General features: G+C 38.8%; 1 protein-coding gene across 11 annotated transcripts in view; it reads right to left on the reverse strand.

Annotated features, from left to right (window-relative positions):
* Positions 1-27,082, reverse strand: part of LDB3 (LIM domain binding 3) — a 126,509-nt gene that overhangs the window by 40,470 nt on the left and 58,957 nt on the right. For 8 of the 11 annotated variants that reach the window (XM_050305533.1, XM_050305534.1, XM_050305538.1 and 5 more), the window contains exons 5-7: positions 22,603-23,009; positions 8,088-8,257; positions 7,093-7,129 (exon numbers count right to left, since the gene is read on the reverse strand). In XM_050305533.1, coding sequence (XP_050161490.1) covers positions 7,093-7,129; positions 8,088-8,257; positions 22,603-23,009 — 614 coding nt within the window. Of the gene's footprint in view, positions 1-1,000; positions 3,318-7,092; positions 7,130-8,087; positions 8,258-14,434; positions 14,639-18,030; positions 18,054-22,602; positions 23,010-27,082 lie in introns of those variants that run through there. The other 3 variants (XM_050305537.1, XM_050305540.1, XM_050305539.1) reach the window with 2 other exon arrangements.

Consider the following 27,082-nt stretch of genomic DNA (forward strand, 5'->3'; position numbering starts at 1 on the left):
CATCTGCCGGGGCCAAGCAAGCTTGGACAGTGGCAGCGAGGTCCTTAGGACGTAGGTGGGTTGCCTTTAAGGGCTAACGAGCCCCACCTGCCCGGGAGTGGCCCTGACCGGGAATCGAACCCGGGTCTCCGCGGTGATAGCGCGGCGCCTTTACCACTAGACCACCAGGGGCTAGTAGTCACAGGTCAAAATATATTCAGCATGGGACAGATACACCTGCCTATCATCACTGCTGTTTTGAAGAATTACATGACTCATCGAGTCTTCCACTGGGAACCTATTTTAAGCCTCACTGTCATTAATTGTGAATAATCTTCCTAGGCAAAACAGCAGACTTCTGCAAATGGTCAGGAAACACTGCAAGATGGTGCTGGTCAATCAGAAGCCACATACAGTGAGGTAAGTCTGAACATACTAAAAATAGAGCAAAACCACGCCAGACTCGACCTTTTGCTAGAACAAAGCTCCTGTTTCTTCAAAGCTGTTAATGCTTTCTTATCAGCTGCCAGTCTGTTACAATCTTTAGCAATGGTGTGTAGTAGAATGAAAACTCCAGGCCAGTTTCTCTACAAAGGCCACCTCCTACTCAGGAAGCAAAACCAAGGCCTCTTCATAGTTACATGAAAAGAGATCTGTAACGTTCATGGTTTTGGACTTGAAGATTGCCACGACTACATAAAGGAAGATTTTTGAGGAGTAAGAGCTGAGGAATAGCTAACCTAAATATAAACAAGAAATGGCATAGAGAAATTTGACTGACAGTTAATCAAAAGTCCATCACTCAGAAGATTTTTTTAAAAGGGACTGGACTAAGCAGTACAAATATGCTGTAGTGAAAATCTTGCCATAGGGATTAATGAAGGCACCTTCACAAAAGGTCTTCAACCTTGCAAAAGTTCCAAAATCTACCAAATCAAGATTTTTTTTTTCTATTACTTTTTTTTCTCTCTGTAACTACATAAAGAATTGAAATTCTGGAGAGAATGTTTAGATCCCACTTTGTATCCTCCAGGAAAAAGGACTAATATTATTTCTCTGTATGATTACATGGTTTATATGCATGATTTTTTATCATTAAATCCACTGAAGCAGAGCTAAGGAGAAAGGGTTCCTTAATTACATTTCCATTAATTTCACATCTTACCAAATTACTAAAAAATACCTTTCAAAATAACATTAAGTGTAAGCATTGAGATATAATCTAGACATTTTCTTTTTTATTATAACACATGCACTAGGACTATTTGAAACAAATAGTATCTGTATTAGGTTCATAAAACATTAAGGATACACAATTCCTATTTAAGTGAGGAGACAGTATTACTACTTACTCAGAAAAACTATCGAAAATCTAACTTGGTTAAAAATTAGAACTGGACAATTTCTTACTTAGGTACATTTAATGTTTGTGAAAAAACTGAACTGCCTACTGATATTTTAAATTCTACCAAAACTTCTCATATATAAATAAAATTCACCACCACTTTGGTTCACCAAAGTTTGATCTTGGAAAAGTTAAAATGTTGCTCTTGGTTTCAGGCAGTGATGCTGATTTTCCACAGTCACTAGTAAGGTGGTGTGATCAGAGTCTGTTTGTGTTCCCCTAAGGAAAGCATACACGCATGTTGTGAGTTAGGTAGCATGTTTACTGACTTGCTACAGCACTTAGCTAAGAAAAGGGAAATGCATTTTAGAAGGAACTAGTGCTCATGTACTCTTTAATAATACTCTATAATTCCTTTTTTTGTTTTTTAATATGTCTGATAGCCCTTTAAACATTGCAGTATTTGGTTGATTCATGCCAAGGACTCCTAACGCAGCCTGCTGAGGGCTCACATCAACTGTTTCTATGGAAACCACAAACTATTTAATGTAGTTGCATTTTTTGTTTCATTTAATGATCAGAGCACAAACTAGAAAGGAAAGTAGCCTTGCTCTTGGTGCACTTCAGATGGAATATAGAATATTTGGCAGCCTTGGCTAGAGGTTTGCCATGTCTCAACTGACCCAGCAAAAAGATCTCATTCTTTGCACCAGCAATGCCTCAAGTGCCCTTGCCACAGAGACAAATTAATAATTACTGCCACAGAATGCAAGTTATTTAAATGGAAATGCTAAACAATATTATCAGTAGGTTGTCATCTAACATCTATTAATTATGTTATTATCTATTAATTATGCTTTGTTCACACTTAGTAAAATATTTTGTTCCTTTCTGTTGTTCTTTCAACTGCTTTGTCAAGTTTATTCTAATTCAGACAACCTAAAGGTCAATAATAATTCTAGCTAATAATGCAAAGCTTTTTGACCAAATTTTCTATTTACGAAAGAAAAGGTCTCCTTCTTTCAATAATCAGTTGAAGCAGTTACTGTTTTAAAACAGAATAAAACACTTTGTAAAACAGGCACATAATTATTTTAGTTTTAAAACGTTTTATTTCAGATAAAGCATGCTGCTATATACAGAAAAAAGTGTGGGTCAAAGCAAGAGCAATACAGAATGGGCAACATATTCCTTAAAACTTTAAAGATGCTTTTAAAAGCTTCAGTGCAACAGTAGTATGATATATTCTTCTCATTCCTAAATCACCTCTAGCAAAATGTCATTTCCTTGCAGATCCTGAGCAACCCCAGCTAAGTCTCACTTTTATATAATGATAAATTTAAATTTCCAACACAAAACTTACAGCAATGGTTTCAGCAAATAACCTCTACCAGTATAATATATTGAAGAAATATAACTTCACATTGCTAATATCTTATTTCAAACAGCATCATTCAATTATGCACACTAACTATGTTGTACATTTAGCAATGTCTAGGCCAGTCAGTTTTCCTTTTCAACTTTCTCCTACTTCATTATCTTTACAGCAGTAAAACTCAGTAAAAGTCTCATTCTTCTTCCTCCTAAAGAACTACTGTCAGCAACTTCCCTCTCATTTTCCTCTAAAGTCAGGGGCTACAATAGTGATGTTTTCCTGTATACTGAAGTCTGAGATAGGAAAGGAGTAAAGCTAAAACTACTTTAAAATGAAGAACATGAACTGGGTTTTGTATCGATATTTTTAGCTGTGGTGACAGTGAATGACTAACAGGCTAACAACAGAAACCTACAGAGCAAGGCCCCAGCAGTGCGTGTGACACGCTGGGGCTCTAACTCAGGACAGCAGTTAATGTTTGACTGTCACTCTGTCTGTGTTTGCCCCATAAATGTGGGCTTTTAGCTTTTAACATTAAGGAGCTGCGCTGACAGCCCGTGATGCCAATTGCGCAATTTGGCAAAGCGTGGGCTGTTACGTTCCGTTTCAAACCTTTCCCTGTGGCATGAAGAAAGAGAGAGAGAGACAGAGACAGAGAGAGACACAAACACAGAAGAAAGAAAGGAGGGAGAAAGAAAGGGGTTAGGGACCATGGCTACCACTCCCCTGCCTTATAACTAGGGCAATGGCAATTTATTTGGATTTTCTCCTCAGCTGTCAAATCAGCACAATGAAGGCTGGGTGATGCTTTTTGGACACGTGTGAAAGGTTTTGCAGCTGTTCGTTTCTGAGAAGTAACTTGATATAACTTCTTATTCTTTGACTTGTGCTTGGTATTACAGGGCTGCTTTTGCTAGAAATGCAGTGTAATCCCATTGTTTTCCTGCCAGCAGTTTCTCTTGGCTTTTCCCTCCCTTCCCCCCAGCTGAGCAGTCAGAGACAGTTAACTCATAAAAGTGCAAAATAAATGCAAGTATTTTCCATTCTGTAACACTTAGGCCAGCCCATATTCTGCTGTCCTTCCTGCAAGGACCATCACCCACAGGTTTAAGCAGCACTTTTCTATAGCTTTTCTCAGTATTAGTGAGTATTAGTGTTGACATTTGCATAAATATTTCTGGTCACAGGTGTCACAAAGCAGAACAACATGGGATTTTCAAAGCAGAGTCCTGTGAAGTATTGGCCATTTCCTGCCCCCCTCCAGCTACCTCTGACTGCGCACTGGGGCTGTCAAGCCATGTTCAGCACCTCTCAGGATTTAGCCTTTTCTAGACACTCTATAGTTTAAATTCAGGTTTTGTAAATAAAAAGGGGAAGAAGGAGGATGTGAGATGAGAGCACAGTCAAGGAGAAGTATATCAAACAGAATGGAAAATAAAATGTTCTTGTTATTTGCAAAACGTATTCGAGTCATTGCAAACAAGGTAATTTTTTCCTTCATTATTTACACTCAAAACACAAGACAATTAATTGTGTTAATGCAGTGGAACTTGAGAGTGAAACCAGCCAAACAGAAATGAGCAGACTGAGCTGGTTTTACTTCTCAAGCTGAAGAAAGCACAAAACAATAAACAGAGTAAATGCCAACAAATTCACTGATATTTCTAAATCTTCTGTTCTTAATAACATGGTGTCATGCAAGCAACGCTCCTAAAGGAGTCTTGATGTATGACTTCTCAAAATATCTTTTACATTTTTAAGTAATTTAAAGATATAAAGTATTCCTAGCTGAAACTTCCTGATGGCATTTTTTTCCAGTTACACCGGAGTGTACCAGCTACAGTAGGTCTGACATGTAACTTAAGAATTCCCTTACTGCTTTCAAGATATTACCCCTCCATTCAAGAAAAGGTATTCAGAAACATGTGTTTGGCTTGAAATGGATCCCTTCTTTCCAGAAAATATTCCACCATAATCATCACACCAGCAATGGAAAGTTTTCATAGCAAGTTATAATTTCATGTGTGCCTTCAAAATAGCAGCAGCACGAGCAAGGGACAGTCATGCAATGTGCTCATCAATATTAACTGAAAGAGATATTCTGCCACCCAAAAATACTCAAGCTTCATGGGTTACATTTAGGACATATGTCATGAAGTTAGAAGCAGCAATCTAAAAGTAACTATTTTTATGTAAAACAATTCTGCCAAAAATAAGCTACACGTATCACCCCCTGTTCCCCAAGAGTTTGGGAGAAATCTGATCAGCATTTCATGCAGTTCTTGCAAGAGAAAGCATCAGAGAGATTGCTCACAGCATGCCCTGAGACCAAAATCCCCTGCCCTCCAAAATCTCTGGCAGTTTAACTTTTGGAACATGAAGGATTTTTCCAGAACTCCAGCAAAGCAGGGGATTAATGCAACACTGAATCTGGCAAGACTCAGGTTCTGCAGTTCAACCTTTTGCTTTCAGGAACCCAGGAAACCTTCCAGATGATCCCAAACTGTGGATGTGGAGAAAGGTGTGGTTGTATCGGCTGGATCTGGAGTAGATACCAAAGAGGACTTTCTACTCCATTACTGTGCTGGAAGAGCAGTGTTCAAGCATGGAGACTGCACATCTAACACAGGTCTTTCCATGCCTTACAAAATCCAAAGTGGCAGGAGCCTTCCCAAGAGATGAAACAGAAAGGGTCCAACGGCCCCCAAAGAGCTGTGTATGATTGATACATGCACAGCCAGGGCTTTTGCTACCACATCTGCAGTGGAGTGTGTGCAATGTTTGAGGCAGGCTCCAACCCACCCACACGGGGCAGGCACTGTCAGGGAGGCAGGGAGGAGACCCCATTGCATTCCTTGCCCCAGAGCTCACGCCAGTTGCATGGTACCTGTGTAACTACCAAGTGTATGTTCCCTTGACTCCACTGCCAATGAATGCCCTTAAACCTGCTCAGCTGTGCCTAAACATAGCCAGAATCTACTTGTGAAAACAAAGGATAACACAGGGACACCTCAAAACTGCAGAAAACATGCAAAGCACAGTGGATAGAGTTACATACTTGGAGATAGAACGTGCAATTTCCACGTGTTGATGTGTTACTAGATAATTATTGTCAACATATCTGATACCACCTAAAATTTCCAGTATCTAATATTTTCCAAAGCTACAGACTACACCTAGAAAGATTATTCCTTTAAAACAACATATTACTCTCAGATGTGAATGGGGGACTCCTCTAAGTTCATCACAATGCTCTAAATCCCATCATAGTAAGGATTTAGATGTGTGCTATTACATCAGAACAGATAATGCACAATACATTTAATGAGAATTAGGCTTGCACATTTGAGGGAAGAAATAAATCCCTGAGGGATATAATGTCAAGCCTGATGTTCGGGCACTCAGCCATGAACTTGGGTGAACTGCAGTGGAAGGTTTATAGCAAACATCAACTGAAAGCACACTCGTATTCTCACAGGGAAGATACCAGATTTCTTTCTCACTGATTCAACATTTGTAACTAGCACTGTGATCAAAAGCTCCGAACCTTTGAGAAAGCCATGTGGCAGCAAAAAGAAAAAGAAAAGGAGGTGGTTTGAGTATCAAACACGTCACAAACCCAGCCAGCGGCTTAGAGTGGCTCATGTGAAATAGGGATTTGAAGTATGCAAACAGCAAATAAGGCTTACACCCAGGATGCTCTTGATTCAACTGCAGTTTTAGCTCAACATAAGAATCTCTAATACATCTATTTCCTGACTATGCAGGATGATGATAAATCTTTAATTCCATATTACATCTCTGAACATACCCACTTTTTTTTTTAAGTGTTTTTGAAAGATCACATAAAGCAAATACATTTATCCACTAGCAAAAGCAGTCCTGTGCTTCTGTATTCTATAAATTTGGGTCATATTTATTTCAAACAAAACATAAGCTAATGATTATGGGTATGGATGGAAACAACTCCTTTACTGTATCATTTAAGGAGAAGCAGAGGGTCATCCAAATAAATTGCTCACAAATTTCAGTGCTATCACAACATTAAATATTTTCATCCAGTTACACAATCAAGTAGTTACACAGGGCTTGGAGTTCACCACATTCACACACCCAGTAAAGTACAGGAAAGTTGCATGAGCAAAGAGCTTTGAGATTTGAACACACACTCCAGGAATTTTGCACTGTCTCTCCTAAAAACATGCTAATTTGTTATCCTTGTCATTCAAATGCCTCTCATTGATAGTATTTTAATTTTAGTGATTTTTAAGTAAATGTAGTAGAATATTTTAGGACAAAAATATAATAAAGGAGGTTCATATTAATGCCATTTTAAAACATTATTGGGTTATCAGGAAGGAAAAAGCCATATTTTTCACAGGGAGTTGCCTACCTTGACCTCCTCAGGGCTTCTTCATCTGGATCTTGCACTGTAGACAGAAAACATTTCAGTTAAAAAAAGAAAGAAAGATAAAATTGGCTTTATGATGAAATGATAAGTTCCTTAGAAACATATCAAAGCCTATCTAAAGGTGCATTCATGCTGACTTTGCAGCAGTAGAATTTGTAAGAATATCATGAGGAAGAGTGGTTCCCTAGAGATAGGAAGGAGGATGTTAGGAGGAATGGAGCTATTACAACTACTTTGTCATTCATTTATTAGCAGTGTTTCACAGCTGTAGGCAATGATTCTACAGAGAGGTCCTGCTGTTTTGCAGGAAAGCACAAGAGGTATCAGCAGCAGATTCAGAGGAAACACCAAGTATGTCCCCCTGATGTGGGAAAGGGCCCTGAACTTCCTTATCTCTAGATCAGACACCAGCTGTGAGGTACCAGGTGGTCAGAAAAACATTTCCATAGGCAACAAGCAGCAAAGTTCAGTCTCCTGTGACATTCATAACAGATCTAGGTTTAGATAACAGGGCTGACAGAACCATAGATTTAATACAAATGGTGATCCATGATTTTTTTTGACCTCCAGAAGTCCCTTCTATAAAAGGCTGTTACAAGAGACATGACTCATTTATCATTTTTTCTAATGAATGGACAGCTTTGTACGTCTAGGCTGCTGGAGAACGAAAGATTGCACTGCAGAAACTTGATTTGTAAGTAGGAAGAACTATGGGGTCCCAAATGCTCTTTTACTGTATAGTCTGTTACACTTTTATGGTGAGACCCCTGGCAGATCAAAGAATTTTCTTCACAAAGCATAAGGTGAGACTGTACACTTTGATTTCCTATTCTCCCTGGTTGCACCCAGGATCTTGGACTGAAAACTACGAGTCTGGACATGAGTATTCCTTCAGTATCAGTGGCCAATACTGGGGTGATACATAACGACAGGAATCTAAAATCAGGATGAGGAGGATGCTTTGTTTTTCCACTTACTGTACTCTGTCCCAGTCATCTGCGCAAGGATGCGGAAGGACTTGGACTGCAGGTTGGCAGAGCGGCGGCTCCAGTCCTCGCTCTCATCCTCAGGCTTGTTCTGGGTTTTCAGCACAGCCTGATACACCGGGGAGGCACTGTCTACGTGAGGGTCTTTAAGAGGGAGGGCACTGCAATGTAGAAAGTGAAATGTTGGGAAACAGTACGTGGTGGCTTTCCTCCCAACCTCTCGGGTCTCAGCTTATCACCCAGAGTAACAGCAATCCACCACACGGCTTTGAAATGACCACTTCTTAAAAAAATACACTGATCAATTTTATGTTATGCCTCATTCTATCTTTGGAATGGCCTGTTATCATCAAATCTGCATATTCAAAAAAGCATGAAAATGCTTGGAAATATCTGTTCATGATTCCTCAGCCAAGGAAGCCACAAGCTTACAGTGGTTAGAATAATGTGTGGTGATAAAGAAGAGTATGCCAAGCAAAAACATTTTTTTCTCTGAGAATTCCTGTCCCATATTATTTCTTATAAAAATGACTTCATGTTGATACTGTTTTATGTTGTGCCTTTAAATTGTAGCATTGGGCCAGTGAACTTTGAGATTGTAATTAGAAATAAAAAACATATTCCATTATAAAAATAATGTGGTAGGCTTTTATAGCTCTTTCTAGAGATGATTCTTTGTCAAACTCTGAATTAAGCTTCCATCTGCCACAAGTTTGGATTCATTGTCTACTAAACCTGTGAAGCAAAAGAAGTCTAGACTTGTACTCAAGACTTGCATACATATGCTGTATCTGAAATCTTTAGCAACAGAATGGATCTCAGAGTCTTGCAACATGTCTACTCACCTTGCAAAGCGATATGTCCAGGAAAAAACTTTCAGTTGTGCACATCTAAAATCAAAGCTACCAAGGTCTGTAGCACAAGTGAAATAACCTCTCTTTGATTTATGATTCAAGCTAGAAACAGGCTTAGTAATTTAATAGTGCCTTTTTCCCCCCTGTGAAAATAACTTCTGCATAGCATACAGTTAAAATTAACTATTAACAGAGCTGCAGGAATATACACTGAGGGGATGATGTATGCTTGGAGTAACTTGGCTCCATGGCTTCTCTAAATACAAGGTCTATTTTTGAAGCATGTGATTTACTGTAACAGCTTTAACTTGTTATTCCATAAAGAGCTTTGCAAGCAGCAAGCTCAACTTCAGGAAAACTGAGAAATGGTTCTGTTAAAAGTTAAGGGCCATTTGGTCCAACTAAGTCACTGCCATAAAGTTCCAGGAGCAGTCCCCTGCTATAAAAGTTTCTTCCTTGGTTCAGGCTCAAACTCAGTGTTCTCTAAGACACCATTGTGCAGAGAAAATCTACAGAGATGTTGAGTCTGTAAGACCTGAGAGGAATCATGAGAAAGCCAAGAAGCGTGTCTGACATCCTACATACAGCAACAACATACACTGTGATGAAAAATGTTACCAGGTAGTGCTTTAAATATCAGTATTTTCCAGCTGACACACTCCTCTTCATCAATACATGGTTTTGATGGATTTGGACATAATAGCATGGGATGTGCTCTTCAGGTCAGACAACAAGGGGCTCAGAAACATGATCAGTGTTTATATGGACCCAAAAGCACCCCATCTCTCTAGGAATTTTCAGTTTTTATTGGAGGAGTATTTATGTTCTTCATAACTCCCAATATATACAAACTTGTCACTTTCTTGAGGACCCAGCACAGCACAAACCCCAGTTAATTTTTTTGGTTTTTTTGCATGTTTCAGCACAATCATCTATGTGATGGAGCACAGCTTGGAAAAAAGGTGAATTTAGAAAAAAGCCTTACTCTTCAGTTTAAACTCTGCCACAAAACATACAAGTTATGTAAAAAGTTTCTCAATGTGGAAGGTGTCCTGTAGGAAGAAGCAGCATTTTCCACCTCCTCTTTTAGCTCATGTTTCCCAGATCACTATCCTTACAATATCTAAACACCAGTAGGTACAGAAAGCGTGATGTAGACTTGTTCATTTGGGGAAGGGTGTGCCACCAGTGGCTTCCACTGGTGTTGCTCATAGAGGAAGACAGGAGAGTGAGCAGTAGTCCCACCACATATGGCTGAAGGGCTTGCTGAGGCAGGGCAGAAAGTGTGGGAGCAGGAACAGTCTTTGCATGGAAAAGAGATTCTCTGTAATACCAACAGTAAGTCAGCAACCCACTCAGAACTGTTCTGCTGCCTCTGACACTTGGCTATGCTGAAAAGTTCTGTCACTGTAAAGGGTCTTGTTAATTTTCCCCAAAAGATGACCCCAGTGGCGTTTGAGGGTGCTGAGCACCCAGTACCTTGCCCTGTACGACTGCTATCCGAGACTGTCTGAATTGGGCCAACAGCTAACTTTATATCCCCAGACTGACTTGTTAATCTTGCTGAAGCTTAAAAAAACTGCTGTTTTTAAGCAGTGTGATAACAAATTTCCCAGCTGCATACTGTTGTAAAGTGGATTATAAACCTCTGCTGGCTTCAACCACAGACCACTGTGGCAACAGCACCGTGCAAGTTACAGACAGTACAAATTCCTTTGACTAAATCCTCTTGCTGAAATGCTTTGTTCCTATATTATGACCAATATACAAAAAAACAGTTTAAAGGTTTATGTATAATTATGCTATTAACTCAAGGGTATTTAAAAAAACTAGAGCTAAAGGCTGGACCACAAATTTCACAGTAGTAACGTGTGGCATTAACAGGACATATTAATATCCTTATGGTAGATGATTAAGGCAGGAAATGGAGCTTGGTGAATTAACCTTCCCTAGCAGAATGAAACATGCTCATATAAATTGAACTAAATTAATGCAATACATTGGAATATTTCCAAATCTGCCTTTAATTCAACAGGTCTTTTTCTTTTTTTTAAATCATAATTACATTGTAGATGAGTAACTAGGACATACGAGCCACTCAGCATGGAAGTGTAAAATAGAGCACATTGCTGATTATCAGCATTTCATAAACCTAAATGTGACAGCTGATTCTTACAGACAACCTAAAGATGCACATAACCATGTTAATACCTCTGTTATACCTCTTTGTAATTTAATTTCTTTCCATCTGGGTGTGGATGTGCAGAAATATTATTCATCTTTAAGCATATTACTCTAAATTGATGTTACTAAAAAAAATTCTTCCCAAATGGGTTAGAGGTTTTGAGGGTTTTCACACTACAGCCTAAGGTATTTTAGTAGGAGTCAATAAAGAATACTCCTTTTCCCCATCATCATAGTAGTCACACCTTATTAACATTAAAACAAGCTTTAAAGACAATCAAGCCTCTTTGAGTAAGTAGCAGTGGAATTATTATTTTTTGAAGTCCGTTATATACTATGGTTACCATGTGAATGGTACCCTGGAGTCATTAACCAGGTTTAATTTAAGTAGATAATAAGTTAAACCTAGGAACACTGCAGTGTTTTACCCTTGGTGTAGACATACCGTGAAATATTGTGACTTCAGATATTAGACTTATTCCAACTATTTAATAAAAATTCTAAGAGGTAAAAATCCCCACAACCCAAAAAATAAACAAAAGTTCCTGTAGACTGGTAAGTATCCAGCCAAGCTGACTTACTGTAGAGGATACACAAGACTTTAGTTTCTACACAGTCACATTACTGATTCTGTTACTTTAACTTGTCAGTTCTTAATCCTGATAAAATTGTTGAAATTATGTCTACTTACGACTTGTGAATTTGGCTAAAACTGCAAAACAAAATTTAGGAGAGGTTTGACAGAAACGTAATAAAAATGTACTAATCACATGGTTTTACTGCAACCAACTCTTGCTTCTTGGTTTAGCAAAATCAATTAAAACAAAACAGAGTAAGAAAAGATAAGAAGCCAGGGCATTCAAATTTTTCTGCCTTTCAGTTCCAGTGTGATGTGTGAATAACTGCAGTATGAACAATTCTGTGCTTTTCTTTGTGTTTTCCATGGTGATCCAGCAAGTGGGGGTTATTTTCCAAATGACAAGAATCTGATTCTGATCTCACTAAGTTACAGCATCACTGATTTCAAACGGTGAAACTAGAAAATGAATCCTTGTCTTAAGCCTGTCTGTCCCTCATCACTGATAGAAGACGTAAGCAGTGTTTCCAGGTACTGTCTGCCCTTTAGATCTGCAGTCTGAGTGTGCTCACCATCTCTTACAGACACCTTGTGGCTGACCTCTAACGTGAAATTAAAAGCCAAAAGAAGAAAAATTAAGCACTTAGACTGAATTTTAGGCAGAAAATTGAGACTATATCAATCAGTTCACAATTTGGTCTGCTTTCATACGAAAAACTTCTCATACAAATACTTCTGCATTAAGCATAATCTTATTTCAAACTTGACCAACTAAGCAAACAAAAACCATATAATTTCCACTGCAAGTTAAAGTTCAGAATATCATGGAGGCCAAAAGAACCTAAAGGTTTAATCGAATGAATATTAGTCAGTGGGTAGGTAGGCCTTTGTTATAGCAGCACAACCCTTGCTAGGCTTCTAAATATCTAGATTAAAAATGCTGTGTTAATTGTAATAAAAAAACTTACAGAAAAAATTGTATAGTCACTAAATGTTATGAATAAATTAAAAAAAAAAGCCAGAAAAGTTACAAAACAGGCTGTAGCTCTCAGTGCAGTGGGAATAAAAACATTGGTTTCTCCTCGGGACCAGGTGAATGTTTGACTTAGGAGTCACATTCCAAAATGAAGCAAAAGCTTAAATGGTAGCTTACATTGTGAATCTTAAAGAAAAATGGTTTTTTGCAACATTATATGGGAGAATGCAGTCATGGAGTTGTCTGCAAAGAATAATGTTTCACTAGAACTGTCTGATAGAAAAGGATTAATGGAAATAACCATCTCATTTCAAAAACACCCATGCAATAGGTGGCTTCCACGTTCAAAATGAGAAAAAAAATAACATAAAAAAGTTACAACACAGTGATGTTTAACACACTCTTTGTTGCTCGTGCCGTAATGACTCAACACTCCATAACAGTCTATTTTTTATCTATGTATCCATTAATTTGGTTATTTTAAAGGTACATGTATATACTAATATAATTAGTACTCAGCAGTGCAACTTTATAATCATCTGACTGCTTAAATAGGCAATTTTTAAAAACATTACTATTTGCATCATATAATACTACAGCATTTAGTAGAAAATTCCAATATATGATAAAATGTCTCATATAATCCATGCCTATAAAACCCATGACAGATGTGAACCATTACAAAGAACACAGAATGAATGAACTTCTCTCTTTGTACTTGGCTAATCGGAAATATGAGTCTACTCAACGCCTGTCATTCACTGAGTCATGGTCAAAACCAGCTAAGGGTAGTGTTTGGGATCCATCATTAGGGAGAGCTGTGATGCAAAAAGTTAGTGGGAAAAAAATACATAAAAAAAGAGAGAAAAATGGCCAGTAAAAGGGAGTACATGCAAATACAGGAATCATGTTCATTTTGAATAAGCCTGAAGCTAACATATTGAGAAGAAATTATGTAAAAGTGTGTTGCTGTACCTATGTTTTGGTGTCACATGAAAAGAAGTCTAATTTGGGTAGAAAGATACCTGGTGAGAGAAACCTGGCTACATTGTTTGCACATGTAATTTCAATTAAATTGTAACAACTCTGGATAAGTTAATCAGATGGATTTCCAGAAACATGCACTGTAAAAGCAGAGTTATTAAAGATCAGTGGATTTTGCCATAGTCCAAAGGATATGTGTAGGACACATGTACTGTATGTAAACAAGGGAGAGGGAAAATACAGCAAAACACTCCATTCTGTGGAATAAAACAATAGCCAGTACTAAATAAACATTTTGCATTCTTCATGTATCAATAAAAATCCCCCCTCCTTTCCTGTTATTCCCAAGCTATACATATAAATACAGTGGTTATTACAGAGCATGGTCATCAGAAATGAAAAGCCATCCAATGTCATATACAGAGCACTAGATATATTTTTGTGTGGTTTACCAGTTCTAGGAGGAATATTAAAAGGGAAAGAGTTAAATTAAAGTATCCCTGACCATGGCAGATTTTTGGAACTAAATGATCCTTAAGGTCCCTTCCAGCACAAACCATGCTATGATTTTCTAGCTATCCATCCTTTAAACTTCAAAACATGGAAGTGCTTTCAAACATTGTCTAGTATTGACATGTGCTTTTTATGTGTAATATACCCCAATAAAAAAAAGAGTCCAGGAAGAGCAACCATGTCATGCAGGCAGGGACTGTTACATGTACCATGCAGACAAAGAGCATTCCACACTAGGAAACGACCTTACCCAGCAAATTCTCCACCCTGGGCTTGTGCCTGGCCTGCAATTGCATCCATGATAGCATCCTGGGAATACATGCTGATCGGGGTGTTATACTGGGCGTGAATTATGGTAGCCTTGCCGCCAAGGCCCTTCACCTCAATGGGTTTGTGTGTAGACAGGGCAGAGTCCTTCAGGACATTGGGGTTGAAACGCTCCGTGAAGTCCGGGCTGGGTTATGCAAGAGTGAGGGTCCCCAGGGAAGGAAGAAAGGAGAGAGGCGTGAGAGTTAAGTGAGAGAAGCACAACCAGCAGAGGAGTGTGCACGTCTGTTCATGGCATCTCACCACCAGAGCTTCCCATCGCAGAATAGGACAGAGCACAAGTACCAAGTCACAGCATCAACTGGCTGCCCCAATGGATGACGTTTTTGTGTTGGCTCACAGATGTATAAAGAGGAAAACAAAGGTGAAACAGCTGTCACTGCATTAAAATATCATGGCAAATCCCTAAGTATCTATGTGATAATTACAGTTACTAAAATTCTATTGTTACATGCATACATACCTATAAGTGTGTACACTCAGGTATATGTGCATGCCCATGGGATGTACACCCATACTGCACTTTATCCACTGCATCCATTCATGCTTTCAGCATTCTTACAAAGCGCTAGGAAGAGCAGTGGGGTGAACAGATTTCTGGTCCTCTATTATTTAGAAGGTCCCAGTATTTTTGTCTGGATTATTAATCACAGTGAAATTTAGTACTTTTTATATCTTTAAAGTTTTTCTTACAAAGACTAAATCTTCCAAAATCTCTGTCCAGCCAGCCCCAAGTGCTGCTACAGCATGATAAATGCTCAGTCTCAGACCAAAATATCCTACATTGCAACCAATGGGACAAGTGCATTTGGAAGAGCAGCTGCTGTAGTTTCCAGTGGCTCCATTTAGGAGAGACTGAGCCCCAAGCAAGTTAAATAAAGCTCCCATTACATCAGAATGAGCCAGTTTAATGTCAGGCTGCAGCCAAAGAGCACCCGGCTTCCTTGTAGGGCTGAGCTGTGCATTGTTCTAGCCCTAGAGCAAGGACTGAGCATTGCCCAGAGTTTCAAGGAGTGAGTTAACCCTCAGTGGTCACACACTGAAGTAGCTGCTCTTCTCTAACCTATGGAAATCAAACGATTCTCTAGTCTGCTTTTCCTGTCCTGCCAGCAGCAGAGGGATGCCAGCAGAATGGATTCCGTATGCTCACTAAACTGGACAAAACTGGGAATTCTGTCCTTTGGGAAATAATGGATAACTCACAAATGCTTCATTTAGAACTAAACTCAAAAGCTGGAAATGGATATATCTTCTCCTGCAAAAGGAATTCTGAGAAATGCAATACCATTTGATTGGGAAAATTTTCCTTTTCAGTTTAAGACATTTCACTGTAAGTTTATCGGCTACTGTTAAGTTTTTCTCTTTACACACACAATAGTTTGCCTGTTTGCCATGGGTTAACCCCAGAGGGGGAGAGTTAAAACTGAACCCTCAATCCAGCATGGAGGAAAAAGTAAAATCAAGTAAAGCGGGCAGCCATCTGACTTAATCTTCCAAAGATTATCACAGGTGATGTGCCACCTCTGAATCCAGCCAGGGGATTCCGCTATGTTTTCAGCCTTTTGTTTGGTGGGATGCCCTGACTGAAGATGGACGGAGAGATACAGTCGCACATCATTCCAAATGCTTCATAGAACACTGACAGCCACATGCTCAAGGAACAGAGACACATAAATGCACATGCTGCATCACAGCCACAGCTTTTAGATACACACGTCAGCATTTTAAGGGAGGGAACCAGGAAGCTGCATTATGCATTCAAAAAGTGAAAATCATCTTTTTGCAAAGACATTTTCACATTTAAAATATATCTCCATTAACAATTCATCAACTATGACAATTTTATTATTACACTGACATCGTCTGTTGAAGGGTGATGTGCAGGGACGTGCAGGTTGCTACACTGAGCATTAACATGCCTTACTTCAACAACATCCTCTCTTTTCTTTGTAATACCCTAAATGACCACACAATAATTACAAACACACAGCTCCTCAAGATCTTGAGTTTAGTGTTCTCTTTCCTCCATGCTGTTGGAAGTATTGAAGAGATTCTAAACCCAGGATCTGAGAAGATTGTGTGAATGAAAGGACAGAGGTTAAATATGTCACCTTTACAGAAGGAAGCTCTAAGCAGTTGGTTTCCACAACTACAGAAATCAAAGCTAGTAATGTCAGAACAGCCTAAATTTCCCTCACAGTAGCAGCAGGAGTGATTTGGGCTTTCACTTATGGTCTTTAAACAGCTTCAGTGATGTCTTTCAAGAGGTTTTAGTCACGTTACACACACCAAGGCAAAACTTCAACTGAGTTTAACAGGATTCCCATAAAACTAACAGAAAAAGGGACAGATTTTCAACTGCAGAGTTTTCTTTATAACTCTGGAGGTCAAGAGAAGATATTAGTGCTTGTAAGGGGTGCTGCTCTCTAGGACAAAGTGGCAGAGGTAAGGCTGCAGAAACAGCTGGAGCACTGCTGCAAAATGAATGGGATCTTTCTCCTCAACTATAAGAGGACGGGAAAAATAAATGCCAAAGCAAGTAAGATTAAAAACACCCCTACAATGTGACTTCTGCTTTCTAAGACAATTGTGTCAGAATAATTACCAGTGTAAATTGGCCAGAGTTTGTCACACCAAAGGAGTTCCAGCATTTGCCTGACATCACACCCACACCTCACTAAAATCAACTGAAAATGCCAGATCAGTGTAAATTACGTGCATTAAATGTTATCTCAACTTTTATGTATTCTACTGCTTCTAACCTTGTATTGTCAGTTTAAATTTCACATTTAACTATTAGAGTTATTTACTTTATGCTGAGTTTAACCCAGTCTCTAGAAATTTCTGGATAAAACAGTCATTTCAGGGACAGAAAGTGAGAGTTTAGAGATAAACCTCTGCCCTTAGAAAACTTTAGGTCAAAACTGAGGACTTTGTGAACTTTCTTAAATAAAGCAGATTATTTTCTAATCAATAGTTATTTCGTGTTTGGGCAATACATTTACTAAGGTAAATGAGTTTGTGGATTTTTTTCCATATCAGGTTGGTATCTCATATCAACCTGAATTTGAATTTTAGCAGGGTGGGGCTTTGGAAATTAATTTAATGTTAAAGCTCAAAGCACATTGTTAATAATACACCAAAAAAGACTCAGATAATTCTCAAAAAACTCTGAAGGCATGAAGGCTACTGAAAGATTTAAGAGGACTTAGACCTGGACTGTAGAAGCAAACACTCCTGAAAGCCTTTGCAAGAACTGAGCAGGCTCAGATGCCAACTCCACTCACAGCATTAGAGCATCACCAAAAAATGCCAAGTGCCCGGTGTGCTCAGAAGGGAGCACTGCTGGACGCCAGAGGCAGCACATGATGCTGGCCAAACCAAGCAGATGTTTAGAAAAACACTTCCACTTGCAAGCAGACACAGCAGGAGCACAGGGGATCATGCTACCCCAGAAAACACATCTTCACATACACAGCAGAACACAAACATTTGGCACTATACAGAAGTGATACTAACTTGGCAGCGGTGTTGGTTATGACCTAAAAGAAGAGAAAGAGAACAAACAACATCAAAACCAACCACACAGAAAAAGTCAATAGTTTTTAGAGTGCAAAGGGCGAAAGGTGTTTATGAAAGCTTGCTACAGGCTCTTTTCAGACCATCTACAAATAAGAACAAAAAGCAAATGTATGCCTAAAAACCCCAACGTGATTAAGAAAGGAAAAAATGTAGGGATTATACTTGATCCACTAGGACTTAGTAGGGTACCATGGTATTTTGGCTGACCCTTGAACGTGATTTTATTGCTGTACATCCCTAAAAGTACTACTACCTAAGTGTATGGGGAGGGGCAGGGAGCAGAGGGAATAAAAAAGGATTTGCAGAGTATATTCTCATCCGAAAATAGCATATGAGTGGTAGAAATTATATTTTTCCGCTCAGATACTAAATATTCAGAGATGAAGTCTGTTCTCCTCAGGCCACCCTCAGAGTTGGTTTTGCAAGACCGATTTTTTGGTCTTTAACATACTGGAGAAGATCCAAAAAATATACTGGTAGATGTTTTAAATCTAAAACTAAGGAAAATGCCTTTGTATTTAAAAAAGTATTGGCCTAAATCTGACTGTACTTACATTACATCAACAGTGGTGTAAGCCAATTAGCCTCAGAAGAATCATTCCTCATTTTATTCCACATGAAATGAAGCAAGCTGTGCATTATGTGTTTTTTGGGGATATGGATATCAGGATATTTTATTGATCTGGTATGAATACAGGATGAAAAAAACACATGTTCATGCTCCATTTCTGCTTTGCTGCATGAACAATTGACGGTGGCTTGCACAGGAATTCCAGAGCAGCACAAACCAGCCACAGCTGGGAGTGATGGACAGTGTGCTCACACTGAACTGTGGTGCATTTGCTAATAACAAATAGCAATAACGACCTATGATGTTTATTTTAACTTAGTTTTCTCAGATCTTAAAGTACCCAAATTTTGGTCTTTTCTTGGTTGAAGAGTAATCCATCATATTTTGTGCACAATAAAGAGGAAGAGATCCAGGATCAGTTAATAAACTTTTCTTCTTACTTAGCTGCACAGAATGCTATCGACAGAACTGGGCACTAAACCTTCCAGCTTGCTGCTGTGGCACTTCTGTATTCAGGATTGATAGAAAATACTGGACAGCAAAGTTATGCTTTTGGAGTGACATTCCAAGTGAATTTGTCTCCTTCTGCTTTTGCCTGGCAGAACCTTTGCTTTTACTCTTTCTCTCTACATATACAGTCATTTTGCCTCGGCTCATCCAACAGCCTCTGTCATGATCAAAACCACTCCAATGAGCCAAGCTGTGGTAAAGGCTTTGCATTTCTGCATTTCCATGGTAAAACAATCACAGATCACCTTCTGCAGATACTGATCAGACTCTCAGGTAAAAACCCTACATTAAGCCAAATGTATCAGTTTGTTACAGGAACTGGTAGAGATATATTAGGAACAAGCTGCATCCTGTAAGCACATTAGTGATCCTATATCCATTTTAGGTTTATGCAGGACAGCTGGACACTCATTGACAAAGAAACAGTGTAATAGTATCATTTTCTGACTAATCCAGGCCTCTACCTTACACATAAAATAATACTTTAAAGGCAGAACAACCATTCCTAAAACAAAACTGAATTAGAGGAATATGTTTGCATATTGTTAAAATTTATTAAAAGATAAAAATCATCACGTGCACACACTAAAGATTCAACAGACATGTCTCAGTCAAGATTTTGAGATATGAAGAGGCTACTACAGCTTCCCTCAAAAAGAGCAAAGCTTTGTTTCTCCTTATATTTAGTATATGATGAGAAAATTCCCCCCAGTTCAGAGCCACACATTACTTTGATTCTAAATTTGTAGATGTATGAAACACCCAAGTTTCTGCTCACAGAGGTCACAGGGTAAGAAGCCAGTAACCCAAACCACCTGGCACGCACTTGTGGGACAGGTATTTACTGCTCTTGACCTACACTGTGAAAAGCAACTCACACTGGAATGAGAAAGATCCACATGTTACAAACTATGACTCACTCTTCATATTTATTAATACTCTCCAGAGCTTCCAGCACATCACATTCCACACTCTTAACAGGCCACCACTGTTTTACCCTGGGTGAAGGTGATGAAGCTTTAATGTAAAGTGTATCAGACAGACAGACGCTTTGTTATTCTTCACAGATCAAGGAAATAATCTCAAAATTAATTTTAGTTCCTTGATAGAATTTTCCAAAGGGCTTAGATAAACCTCTAGTAGCAATTCACACAAGATTAAATCACTTGGTGAAAAGGACATGGCATTGAAACGTGAAATACACCTTAAGATCACCCCCCACACCTGAATTTTTCTAACAGCTCTTACCATACTAAGCACAATTAATTCATAGATTTGGAGCACCATAATATCACAATCTTTTACACAGCACCTCATGTTGTACTGTATGATAACAATGTCCCCAGTGAAGTCTAGAGCTGATCTTGCAGAGCTCACAGTGCTTTCCCTGTGCATTCTTTCCCAAATATCCACTATAAGATTGAGATTATCATGGATGATCCTGAGTCCCAAGGAAGTTAAAGGTTCTATGTGTTATTCTGCAGAGAGCAGAAGGAGAGATGCCCCTCAGTTCATGGGTAACAGTCAAGTGGGAGTGAGAATCACAGCATTCTTGAGCTCTGAATTTTCTCTGCATGTAAACAGAGATCTCAGAAGAGTTACCTGAGAAGACACATTTATTTAGTGCTTCTGGGCTCTTTCCTCTTTTCAGAATGTTCCTGGGCTGCAGAATAAAGGCTGACTTTTAAAATTTTCTTATTTGTTCATCAGTGCTATTGATATTACAGGTAGATAGACAGAAACTCCCTAAAATTTTGTTCAAACTAAAAAAAAGATAAAAGTCTCAGATGGTTGTTCTAAGGTAGAACTTTGCTTTGTAATTCAGGGCACTGAATAAAGTTCACATAGAAAGGGAACATAAAACATGGAAAAGCAGCAGAGTGAAGACAGGGAAGTGTTTTCTGCAGGTACACCTTTTTTGCACCCCACTAATCACTGTGATATCATGCAGTCCTATTGCAAAGCCCTCTGGCATGAAAAGAAGGGCTCCCATAGACTTTGATGAGTGATGGATGCAGCTGTGTTGTAATTCTGATAACAAACAGTCACAATGCTGAGCTATCCAAAATACAGCCACTTTCACCCTCACCCTTGCAGATGTTGAGGGTTGTGAAGACAGTGGGAAAAAGATAGCGAGATATACTCCCAGGAAACTCTGTATATTGAAAAAATACAAGGATTGGTATTCTTCAAGAAAACTGTAAATTAAGAGAGAAGCATTCTGAGGTTTATTTTGCTGATTTTGCTAACTGAAATAATTTTCTTCTAAACAGAAATTGCTTTTCTTAATTATCCAGCATGAGAAGGGAGGATAGGATTTTTGCAGATAACTTAATTAGGATTGTTAATGCCGAGTCCTCAAGAGAGTTGCAATGAATCATATAAACTGCCTGAATCATCTAGAACACGAATTTATGCTCTTTTATAAGGATAAAATATCCTTACTTTTCTACAACTTAAAACCCCTTGATTTTGCTCTTGCAAACAGTTCCTTCAAAGAGATATAAAGAACCTGAAGATATGCATTTGCTACCAGACCTCAGTGGATTGTCTAAATTTTCTGGTTTTCCTTGTATAGCCAAGTCCCTAGTGTCAAACATACACTGTTCCCTATATTCATAATAAAAAGTTTATCTTCATTTAAAAAACCCAAAACACAAACAGACAAACTAAAAGGTTATATTTGTTTGCCAATTAATACAAGAAGGCAGGAAAATTAGGAAAACCTGTTTCTCATTGCCCTTTCTCATGTACTGTAGTCCAAGGTCCTGACTTAACAAAGCTTCTAACAAGAGTTGATCTGCAATAAAGTAATGTGTAAAACCTTGGACAGCATGGGATCAAACTGTCTGGGTAGTATCTAGAGATCATTTGTTGTCATATATAAGTTAACAGCAAAGCTAATGGATGCAAGACAGACAACGTCCAAAACAGATAATGTCCAAAATATTGCAGTTTTGACTCATTTTGCACAGAAAAGCCCATACATTAAGGCAGGAAATACAGCAGGACATTCCAGTGGCCGAGCATGTCAGATTTGCTGGTCCAAACCATTTGTCTTTAGCAAAATACCAAAGCTGGTTGACAGCAGCTGCTCTAAAGGCCAACAGCAATACTTGGTTCCATGAGACTACAGGCAGCAGTTAAAACTGCTGAGCGCCAGAACCCCGAGAGGATCACAGTCACTTCAGTCCTAGTGTTCCTCCTCATGCTCTGGTGACTATTGCAATCCATGTTGCACTTCAGATACCAAAGACCAAGAGTTATCCTGTGATGATAATGTGAATATATCTTGGGGGTTACTGGAAAATTTAATGGTTGTTTCAGACCTTAATCATGATTACCAGACAAATACACAATAGGGTAGGTCCTATTACATTCATTTTTCAGCAAATTCATTACTTATTGAAATATTAAATGTTACCTACCCTCTAGGAAGTCCACCTTCTGAAGCCCTTCGGTTGAGACTTAATTTATGCATCTCAGCCATTTCCCTGAGAGTCTCTGCTGAGTAAAGGCCAATGGGGTTGTTATACTGCCTTGCAGGGCTCAGCTGGTGGGCAGGGCTATTGCCACCAGCCAGCACAGGGCTTGGTTTGGAACCTAGAGTACTCTTTGCAGGTGAAATGTCAGGAGTCACACACTGAGAGGACATGGAAGATCTAACTGTGGTAGTCTTTAAGTAGGAAGAACTATTGGAAAAGCTGATCTCTTGCTGGTTGAGGTAGCCTGAAAACGTTCCATTGGTTGCTAAACCACTACCCACAGGCCCAGTCGCCGTGTTAGTTAGAGGGCTGAAGGTTGTTCTGTTGCCATTGATTTCCCAAGCAGGTTCCTGTAGAAGCAAACATGCAGGCCAAGAAAAGAAAAAAAAGAAAAGAGCAATCATAGAACACATGCAAAAATAACATCTGCAATTACTGCTTTAAACATATTGATAAACTTGCAATAAATAGATTGGGGCCAAAGCATTCAAACTTTCAGGGAAGATTTTCAACAGAGAAATGCATTGTTTCCAAATAAGAGAAGCAAAACATACTCAGGCATTTTTTACTGGGTTTTAGTTGAAATCAACAAATAAAGCTTAACATTAAAAGAGCATTTGCTACTAGTCAACCTCACAGCAATAATTTTATATAAACACAACACTGTCCATTAATTTCTAGTATAATTAAAAATCTTATAAAAATGTTTTGAGGTCAGAATCATTTTAGATAATATACCAACATAAAAGTCAATGCCATTATTATAAATACATAATGATTCTAAACCACACCATTTTCCATTTTCTATTTTCCATGAGTGCACTTTAAGTTATGGAAGCTCACACATGGCACTGCTTTCCTGGGCTCTGGTTCATGCTAATTAGGCCATGCAGCAGGGTTAGCAGATAGACCAACAGGATTGGAGGGCAGGCACTGCTCCACAGAGAAGATGCTTCTATGAGGATCATTCCTGCATAATTTACACTTGAAGGAATGTGTGCATGACTGCGTTGATGATGTGTGCATGATCCCACTGTCATGTCCCAGATAATATTCCTAACTGGGACAGCAGGGTGCAAGCCACAGGAATCTCTCCTGCAATAGCTACACCCATAGAAGTCTGTGCTGGTGCTCAAATTAGAAACAATCTAGAAAAGAATCATCCTGGAAAAACACAGTCCTACACTTCAGTTTCATAAATTATTCACTATTAAGGCAACTTAGTTAAACCAAAATAAAGGTGATATTAAAAAAATAAAAGTAGTGCTTTATCAGCAACACAATGCAGGTGATAAGTTGTCATGTGACTTCTGAGGCATGTATGTAAAACTTCTGTGCTCTTGTTGCCTAAAACCACCTTATCACTGCTTCAGGCTCCTTCTGGTGCAACACCTGGGCCTGAAGGGTACCCAGCACCTTGTGGGAAGCACAGAGCACCATTAGGGTTAAATTGCCTCATTTCCTTCCAACTGCTGGCAGCATGTAGACCACAGCTCTATACTTTCTGGAAGTCTGCCTACCTGAAATATGGACAATTTTATTAATGAGAAACATGAATTTCACTTTCAGATGGGTATTTTATACCTTTACTCTTGGGTTTTGTTATTCTTTCACTTCTAAAGGCTTGGTGACTGCAACATGAATGACTAGATTCCAATGTCAATTATCTTTAACATCTCTTTTAATGTTTGCCTTTTTAGCACCCTGAATGCCGGAACTCATTAGCACCTTTAAAAATAATGAATTATATAGTTTCAAAAGCTGTTTTATTCCTCACTTCTGTTTGTCTGTAATTATGTGCTTTGCATTAAAAAAAAAATAGTCTGTAGCTGAGGTATCCAACAAACTATTTGAATGCTTTGCAATTTATAGATTTTTCTAGAGATGGGATATTCTAGTTTATTGCAGGAGCTCCTGGCTCCAGCCTGACTTGGGCTACATTGCTTTTGTTACAGGAAAAGGAGCACTCAGCCTCTCTCTCTGGACCTGGACCTGGTTCAGCCACAAGCAGGACCCAGATGCTCACAGTTAAGAGGCCCAGCAGGGATGCTGGGCAGGGACAGGCAGGGGACATTTTCCTGCAGAGGGAATGGAGCCCCCTCTCCAGCCGCAGTGAAAGCCAGTTCAAGAGCAGGTGGTGGCCTGCAGTGACATTTTACTTCATTTGGGCTGGCACTTCAGTTACCATCTTTAACATCTTACACTCATCTTCCCCACAGCCTTGTATGAAACACAGGCCTGAGAACAATCTGGCCTCTTTTCTTATACTTTTGCTACCATTGGTTATCATTAATGTAATTCACTAATTTTCATACTAAATTTCACTAGAAAAATAAATATTTATGCTGTCCTCTTGGATTTTTCTGTATGGCATATTTAAGTTCAGGGAGCATACATTTGAAAAAAATCAAGATAACACGGCCTGATTAATTAAAATTTATTGAAAAAACCACTGAAGGTCTAAGGATGTAATTAGTTGTAATTAGTTGTAACATTAAACACATATAAGACATTTTGATTCAAAAAGGCAGATAAAATGAACTGAGATAATTTTTCTTAATAATAAACAGGAAGAGATTTTAGCTGGCATTAATAGCTGCCTGAGGCTGTAGGAACAGATAATCCTAAAAGCATTTTTCAGACTATGCCTTTTTAAATAACTACATTTGAAATACATACTTTGGTCACTCCACACAGACACTGAAAACAGCAAATGGCCACCCCCTCAGTGGCTTACTGCAAGCTTTGAGATATCACTAAATAAACAGAGAACAGAGGTTGTCTATAAAAATGTGTTGAAAAAGAGGGATAAATGCACAAGGCCCTGTTCAAAAATTAAGTCATCACTTGTGCAAACGAGTTTTAGATGCCAGTAGAGAGGGACAAAATTATTAAACAGAAAATAAATACAGAGGCAAGAAAAAAGAAAAAGGATATGCCAGAGTTATATTTGTTTGTTACCCTGAAAACTCTGTGGCTCTCAGTTAACTGCGGGGTTCCTTTCTAAACCTCAAAATAAAAAGGACATGCAAGGAGAGCTGATCAAAAAGTATAAGTTTCAACTGCTAATGAGAGAAATGCTAGCTATTTTTAAAATCCTAATGCACTTTCAAAGTTTTTGTGTTACTGGACAGTAACAGTAGGCAAAGGGAAAATTATAGGATAGCCATAAAAAATGGTGGTTGATGATTTTGCTCACCTTTATGGCATGAATGGAGTTTTGGTTTCAATCCTCAAACAATTTCTAGCTGGAATACCAGCATGATGGTAACTCAACACTAGAATTCCTAAGAACCCAGCAGTGCCAGGTTAACATTCTCCTTTTTGAGGAAGTGTATCAGAGACAGCTGTATAACTTCTTCTGAGCAATTACTGCCCAAACATCAGCATATTTAGCTCTTTCCTTTTGTGTCTGACAAAGAATCCCTCATTCAGTTTATTCCTGGTAGGGTATTTTTGAATTTTTTTTTTTCTCCTGTCCAATGGCAAAACCAGATCAATGCAGCATTTCTGAAACCATTTCTGTCTGTGAGGGGCAAATTTCTAATACTGAGCAGCAGCACAGCTCTGGGCATTGCATCACAGGGAATGCAGCCAACAGTAACAAACGCTGCCCTGTTTCCCATCTCTCATCCCGTTCTGTTTCAGTTTCGGTGGCTGGAAAAGCAAGCTGGTATTTCCAGCTACGGGAGTCTGATGCTACCCCTGCAGCCGACCAGAAGAGGAGGCTCTGACACTGAGCAATGGGCTTCCCTCGAGAAAGATGCCGGGATCGGGCAAGGGGAAAACTGCATTTTCATTTCCCAGCGTAACGTCAGTGAATGAGCTTAAACCTGATAAATGCAGAGGAGTTTAATTTTGAAATGTTATTATTATACTTCTCTTTATAAACATCCAGTTTCTAGGAAAGGCAAAGCTCCTTCTTAGCAATCAGAGAAGTGAGAAACAAATTTATATTGGAAGACAAAATACCGAGTTTTGCAGGTCCTCTCCCTTTGACAGCTCATTTTCTAATTATCTATTGCTATGACCTGACAGTTCTAGCTCACCTTTTGCACTTCTGGGAGAACGATTTTAACAGTATAATAATGAATCTGACCACCCAACATGTCCAAGAAGCAGTTGTTGCTTTTAAGGTTTTTATAGAAAGAAGGTAATGGAGGCAGCATGGCACTAAATGACTCTGCTCAGACATCCAACAAACTGCTTTTGGCTGAGCCAGCTCTTCCATCCTATGCTTTACTTAAAAAGTCAATCATCTCTTCTTCTATTTTCTCTTAGCCACATAGGTTCCCAAATTTGGCAGAAACAAATCATGAGTGTTACACGATCCTCACTGGGTACTCCAAAATAAGTGTGTTCAGCACTGTTTCATAAACATCACAGCACACAGTCATGCTATTAAAATTGAAGAGGCTGTCAA

The sequence above is a fragment of the Myiozetetes cayanensis genome, unplaced genomic scaffold, assembly GCF_022539395.1.
Source record: "Myiozetetes cayanensis isolate MyiCay16 unplaced genomic scaffold, myiCay2020 scf10, whole genome shotgun sequence".
Classification (NCBI taxonomy): domain Eukaryota; kingdom Metazoa; phylum Chordata; class Aves; order Passeriformes; family Tyrannidae; genus Myiozetetes; species Myiozetetes cayanensis.